Source organism: Conger conger, chromosome 4 (assembly GCF_963514075.1).
Source record: "Conger conger chromosome 4, fConCon1.1, whole genome shotgun sequence".
In the NCBI taxonomy this organism is placed as follows: domain Eukaryota; kingdom Metazoa; phylum Chordata; class Actinopteri; order Anguilliformes; family Congridae; genus Conger; species Conger conger.
The window spans coordinates 78,528,197-78,535,696 of NC_083763.1; the positions used below are offsets into that span (position 1 = coordinate 78,528,197).

Sequence of the window (7,500 nt, forward strand, 5' to 3'; positions counted from 1 at the left end):
TAACTCAGCAATCCTGCTTTGTGGGTTTTGCTCAGTGCAGTTATCCAGCTAACTCAGCAATCCTGCTTTGTGGGTTTTACTCAGTGCAGTTATCCAGCTAACTCAGCAATCCTGCTTTGTGGGTTTTACTCAGTGCAGTTATCCAGCTAACTCAGTAATCCTGCTTTGTGGGTTTTACTCAGTGCAGTTATCCAGCTAACTCAGTAATTCTGCTTTGTGGGTTTCACTCAGTGCAGTTATCCAGCTAACTCAGTAATCCTGCTTTGTGGGTTTTACTCAATGCAGTTATCCAGCTAACTCAGTAATCCTGCTTTGTGGGTTTTACTCAATGCAGTTATCCAGCTAACTCAGTAATCCTGCTTTGTGGGTTTTACTCAATGCAGTTATCCAGCTAACTCAGTAATCCTGCTTTGTGGGTTTTACTCAGTGCAGTTATCCAGCTAACTCAGTAATCCTGCTTTGTGGGTTTTACTCAGTGCAGTTATCCAGCTAACTCAGTAATCCTGCTTTGTGGGTTTTACTCAGTGCAGTTATCCAGCTAACTCAGCAATCCTGCTTTGTGGGTTTTGCTCAGTGCAGTTATCCAGCTAACTCAGCAATCCTGCTTTGTGGGTTTTACTCAGTGCAGTTATCCAGCTAACTCAGCAATCCTGCTTTGTGGGTTTTACTCAGTGCAGTTATCCAGCTAACTCAGTAATCCTGCTTTGTGGGTTTTACTCAGTGCAGTTATCCAGCTAACTCAGTAATTCTGCTTTGTGGGTTTCACTCAGTGCAGTTATCCAGCTAACTCAGTAATCCTGCTTTGTGCGTTTTACACAGTGCAGTTATCCAGCTAACTCAGTAATCCTGCTTTGTGCGTTTTACACAGTGCAGTTATCCAGCTAACTCAGTAATCCTGCTTTGTGGGATTGGGTGCACACACATCTGAGAGACGATCACACCTTTCGGGGGGAAGTAGGACTTGCTCTCGGCCTTGTGGGGCCAGTCCACCACCAGCTGACCAAACCGCCGGAAACTGGTGGTGATCTCATCTGCAGAAGAGAGAGAGAGAGGGAGAGGGAGAGAGGGAGAGAGAGAGAGAGAACGAGATAGGGAGAGAGAGAGAGATAGGGAGAGAGGGGGAGGGGGAGGGAGAGAGAGAGAGAGAAAGAGATCGGGAGAGAGGGGGAGGGAGAGAGAGAGAGATAGGGAGAGAGGGGGAGGGGGAGGGAGAGAGAGAGACAGACAGAGAGGGAGAGAGAGAGAGGGAGAGAGATGGAGAGAGAGGGAAGAGACAGAGAGAGAGGGAGAGAGAGAGAGAGACAGAGGGGGTACAGAGAGCAAGAGAGCGAGAGAGAGCATACAATGTTGCACATTAATCAACATTTCAGTTTCCACATCAATGAAAATGTGCCAGAGTTAGCTAATGAGCTAATCTTCATTTGTAGTCCCTGGGCAGGTTGTTACAAATTAGTGGCCTAACGTACAATGCTTCCGCAAGCAGTCCAATTCAGCACAATACAATACAATAAGATACAATACAATCCATAAATACATCACAAAAGTAACAGATATACTGTATATATAAACAATGAGAGTATGTAGAGGCAGTGCCAGAGTTGAGGTAGTATGATTATTCATGATTGCATGTTTGGTTTACTTTCAGCCATCTCATAAGTTTATGTTTAAGGTTAGATAATTATTGCCCTCTCTTAATTCAACAGGAAGCCTATTCCAGTAGTGCGTGGCTCTGACTGAGAAGACTTCAGTCTGTGTTGTAGAGCGCAGGCCCCTCTGCTAGTTACCCTTGTTGCCCTGCTGCTGCCCTTCTGCATTATGAACTGACTGCATTATGAACTGACTGCATTATGAACTGACTCTGCATTATGAACTGACTCTGCATTATGAACTGACTGCATTATGAACTGACTCTGTATTATGAACTGACTCTGCATTATGAACTGACTGCATTATGAACTGACTGCATTATGAACTGACTGCATTATGAACTGACTCTGCATTATGAACTGACTGCATTATGAACTGACTGCATTATGAACTGACTGCATTATGAACTGACTGCATTATGAACTGACTCTGCATTATGAACTGACTGCATTATGAACTGACTCTGCATTATGAACTGACTGCATTATGAACTGACTCTGCATTATGAACTGACTGTATTATGAACTGACTGCATTATGAACTGACTGCATTATGAACTGACTGCATTATGAACTGACTGCATTATGAACTGACTCGGTGGGGTTAGGTGCAAGCCCATGTAAAATCTTAAAGATGAGGCAAGCATCTGCTAAATGTTTCAAACTATAAACATTCTATAGATTATACTTTCGTACTATATGGTGATAGCTATTGGACTCTCGGTCAAGTGTTTTTAGGGTGTTTTTGCTTCCTGCTTGCTTGTGACCAGCTTGTAAAACAGTATGTTATGTGGGAGAAGACCATCGGGTGCATAAAGAGGTTGACTGCCTCTTGGCAGGTATGGTCTTATATGTCTAAAGTTGGCCAGGTTGAATTTGATAGTATTGGCCACCTTTTTAACATGCTTTTTTAAAATATAAGATTTTAATCAGGTTGGTGAGTCTGTGTGGGTTTCCGTGAGAAAAACATACAGACAGTTTTATGTATGAAAGGACTTGCTGTCATCACCACAATGTTGTTTGTATTCGTGTTCTAATGTCCGTCTGTCTCTATTTCTGTGTGTAGGCTCGGGCGAATGTATTTCATGCAAACAAAGCATTTTGAATTAGAATTTAATTTAGGAATTTTTCTGTATTCCTTAGACAAAGCCTGCCGCCATCCACGCGCACTGTGTTTACAGTGTAGGCATTCTATGATGATGCAATATGTCTGAAAATCCATCCAACTTTTTACTCATATATGAAAGGCGCCTTGTGTACACGGGATGGTAGTATATGTGTATTGTGTGTAGTGTGTAGTGTGCAGTGTGTAGAGTGTTGTGTGCAGTGTGTAGTGTATTGTGTGTAGGGTAGAGTGTGTAGTGTGTAGTGTGTACTTTTTGATTTCGGATGCAGCCCGGGACTGCAGCTTTCAGAGCCAGAGCCGTGACCTCTGACCTCTGACCTCTGACCACCCACTCACCTTCATCGATATCCGGAGGAAGGCCCCCGACGAAGACCTTGCGGGAGAATCTCTCCAAGCGCTCGCCGTTCTGGTTACCATGGCCATCGTCAAGGAGACCATCGTCAATGGGGAAGAGGGAGGAGCGACCTGAAGGGGGAGGGGTTTATTCATCATGTGTCACACACGTGTACACACACACACACACACACACACACTCATACACTCACACACTCACTCACTCACTCACACACACACACACTCACACACACACTCACTCACTCACACACTCACACACGCACACACTCGCACACACTCACACACACACTCATACACTCATACACTCACACACTCATACACTCATACACTCACACACTCACACACTCACACACTCACACACACACACACACACCCTCACACACACACACTCATACACACACACACACACACACACACACACACACACACTTGCTTGCTTGCTGCTGTCCATCGTTGCCGAAGATGACGTCACTTCCTTGGGGTGAGTGGTGGAGTGTTGTGGCTACCGCTGCTGACGGCGGTGCCATTGAAGATGGCTATGAAGCCCAATCCTCGATCCACATGCCCTGCCACAGCTGGGGCACGTGAGGGCTGAGTCTAGTGATGCTAGGGGTTGTTGCGCATGGTGATGCCTGCGCTGTCGTTGTGCTTCTCTCTGGAATGTGCGTTTTGATTCTAGTAGGGCGACGCCAGACTTCACGGATGTAGTCCAGACATGGCGGTCCATAGCAGTTGCTTCAAGATCCCCTGGCTTTATTCCGCATTTCTTGAGCATGTCCTTGAGATGATCTTTGAACCTCCGTTTTTGTCCTCCAGGGTTCCTGCTGGCTCCCAGGAGCTGTCCATACAGGGTTTGTCTTGGGAGGCGATGTTCAGGCATCCTAATTACATGCCCGACCCAGCGGAGTTGGCGCTGTACTAAGGCTGCTTCCACACTGATTGTCTGGGTGCGTTGAAGGATGGTTGTATGGGGTATTCGGTCCTGCCATGTGACTTTTAGGATGCGCTGGAGGCACTTTATATTGAATGCCTCCAGTTGGCGTATGTGATGTCGGTAGGGGGTCCATGCATCAGCACCATACAGTAAGGTAGAAACACAGACTGCTTGGTAGACTGCTACCTTAGTTGGTAACTTTAGGTTGTTGTTCTCGAAGACCCGAGAGCGCAGTCTGCCATAGGAAGATGAAGCACGATTGATTCGTGCTTGGATGTCATTGTCAATTTGGCAGTTTGATGCAAGGATGCTACCGAGGTAGCAGAATTGGTGGACCACTTTTAGTGGTGAACCGTGGATATTGAACACTGGGGGGGTGGGTACAGGAGCTGCAGACTGGACAATAATTTACGTCTTTTGGGTGTTGATTTGAAGGCCAACAGCACAGTAAATTTCTGTTATTGTGTCCAGTGCATGTTGCATTGCGGCAGGGGTGTGAGCGATGAGGGCACAGTCATCTGCATATTGTAGCTCGTGTATAGTGACGGTTGTAGTCTTGGTTAAGGCTTGTAGATGGCGGAGGTTGAACAGGTTGCCGTCAAGGCGGAACTGAAGCTGGATCCCATCGCCATCGGCTTGGAGAGACTTATGCGCAAGGAGAGTTACTGCTGCCAGAAAGAGGTTGAAAATCACAGGAGCAAGTACACAACCTTGCTTTACTCCTACCTAAACGGGGAAGGGTGGGGATTTTTGTCCACCGATGAACACACAGGCTTGCATGCCAGAGTGTAGCTGTTGAAGGATACTCAAAAATTTGGGTGGAACCCCAAACTTTGTGAGGATGCTCCAGAGTGCCTGACGGTCAACTGTGTTGAAGGCTTTGGCTAGGTCCAGGAAAGCAATGTACAGGTCTTGATTTTGCTCTCACGTTCTCTTGGATCTGCCTAGCGACGAAGATCATGTCACTAGTGCTACGGCTTTTCCTGAATCCACATTGGGTTTCAGGAAGAATGTTTTCTGTGATGTGCTGGGTCAAGCGGAACAGCATGACCCGTGCTAGCACCTTCCCAGCCACAGACAGGAGCGAAATGCCACGGCTGTTCCCACAGATGGCTTTATCTCCTTTCTTTTTATGGATTGTGATTATGTTTGCGTCTTTCCAGGTTTGGGGGACAGTTCTTGAGACCATATTGCTTGTATGAGTTTGTATAGGTTAGATGTGAGGAAGTAGCCACCTTTAGGAACTCGGCAGGGAGCTCATCGGGGCCAGCACTTTTATTGTTTTTGAGGCCTCTTACTGCTGCAAGGACCTCAGAGAAGGTGGGCGGATCATCCAGTTCTTGTACTGGTGGGAGATTTGGAAGTTTGGCTATGATAGAGTGGTCTGAGGGGTTTTGTTGGTTAAGGAGGCCATTGAAGTGTTCGGCCCAGCGTTCAATAATTCGTTTTTTGTCCTTATAAAGTGTTGAGCCATCAGTGGACCTTACTGGGGAGACGGCATGTCTTTGTGGTCCATAAAGTGACTTGACTGCTTGGCACACACACACACACACACACACACACACACACACGCACACACACACTCACACACACTCACACTCACACTCACACTCACACACACACACACACACACAGCCTCTAGAAGAGCATTACCTCGACGTCTCCCATAACTCCTGGCTGCGTGTGAATAAATATTAACAGGGCACATTTTAACAGGGCACATTTTAACAGATCCCCCTATGAGGACACCAGTACTAATACAGACTATTGCATTGTGATTAGTAGAGACCATAACTTCACGCATCACTTCATCACTGACTTTGATACCCTTTTTACCTGCATTCTCAAATCTCATGGCGCAAAAATGTCTGTCCTAACAAGTGTAACAGGTGAGATGTTCCCTGAGTCCGAGGTGGGATTTGAACCCCGGCCTCTCACTTATATTTGTTGAACGAACGCGTTACCAGTCAGCTAAAGACAAACTCGCCTCTAGCCAAGGGCAACGACGTTCTTTTGAATTTGAGGGTTACGTAATCGGGGAGTGTTGTCGCGGTAACCTGTTACCAGCCTTCATTTTCACTGCACCAGCCATGCTTACTAGCGAACTAGCTGAGCTAACCATGCTACACACATACCTAGCTTATATCAATGCTAACCACGCTGCACACATACCTAGCTTATATCAATGCTAACCACGCTACACACATACCTAGCTTATATCAATGCTAACCACGCTACACACATACCTAGCTTATATCAATGCTAACCATGCTACACACATACCTAGCTTATATCAATGCTAACCACGCTACACACATACCTAGCTTATATCAATGCTAACCACGCTACACACATACCTAGCTTATATCAATGCTAACCACGCTACACACATACCTAGCTTATATCAATGCTAACCACGCTACGCACATACCTAGCTTATATCAATGCTAACCACGCTACACACATACCTAGCTTATATCAATGCTAACCACGCTACACACATACCTAGCTTATATCAATGCTAACCACGCTACACACATACCTAGCTTATATCAATGCTAACCACGCTACACACATACCTAGCTTATATCAATGCTAACCACGCTACGCACATACCTAGCTTATATCAATGCTAACCACGCTGCACACGCAGCACGCCGTCACTGTCAAACCCTGCACTCGCGCTTTCCACACTCTTTAATGTTGCCGCTCACTCTACATTTTAAAGTAGGTGTGAGTTCAGGCACCTGTAACAACCCATTCAAGGGTTGGTGATCGCTGTCTCAGAGGGAGAGAGGAGGAGAGTATACCCACCTCCCCGTCAGTCGGGCGAGACCGATACAGACAGACGTAAGATGGACCTCTGAGTATTCAGGAGCACACCCTAAGTTTGCTCTTTTATAATTCTGTAACCACACTCGAGAGCCATACCAGCTCATATTCCACCAAAACCTCTCAACTTCACCGTATGCTCACGCATGCACAACTCTAACAATGACAGTACGCTTATTTTATACAATAAAAAACCAGTGTGCCTGTTTTACACTCACAAATTAAACATGCTGATTGCAGGCTCGCTGGCTCGGTCCAGTAATGGACCAATTTATCGATATTCCTCTGCATATTTGATCATAATGATAAATGCTTTGAGATTTGAGATCTAGGTTTGAGATGACAACAGAAACAAACAACAATTTGAGCAGAAGAAGGTGATTTACCATTTAGCATGAGCAGGCTGTCTGTTCCAGGGTGCGGGTTTCCCATGCGCCCTTGTGTAAGAGAGAGAGAACAGGATGAGCTGTATGCAGTTAGAGGCGCTGGAAAAGGTTCAGAGAAGGGCAACCAGATTCATTCCATGTATAAAAGATAAGAGTTACGAGGACAGACCTTGGATGCTCAATCTCTTTAAGCTTAGTAAAAGGAGACTTAGGTGGGATTTG

General features: G+C 45.9%; 1 protein-coding gene across 2 annotated transcripts in view; it reads right to left on the bottom strand.

The window, feature by feature from the left end:
* Window positions 1-7,500, bottom strand: part of cpeb2 (cytoplasmic polyadenylation element binding protein 2) — a 19,043-nt gene that overhangs the window by 3,746 nt on the left and 7,797 nt on the right. Inside the window, exons 4-7 of one of the 2 annotated variants that reach the window (XM_061238610.1) lie at window positions 7,279-7,329; window positions 5,714-5,737; window positions 3,109-3,237; window positions 942-1,031 (exon numbers count right to left, since the gene is read on the bottom strand). In XM_061238610.1, the coding sequence (XP_061094594.1) occupies window positions 942-1,031; window positions 3,109-3,237; window positions 5,714-5,737; window positions 7,279-7,329 (294 nt within the window). The remainder of the gene's footprint in view (window positions 1-941; window positions 1,032-3,108; window positions 3,238-5,713; window positions 5,738-7,278; window positions 7,330-7,500) is intronic. The other variant, XM_061238611.1, reaches the window with a different exon arrangement.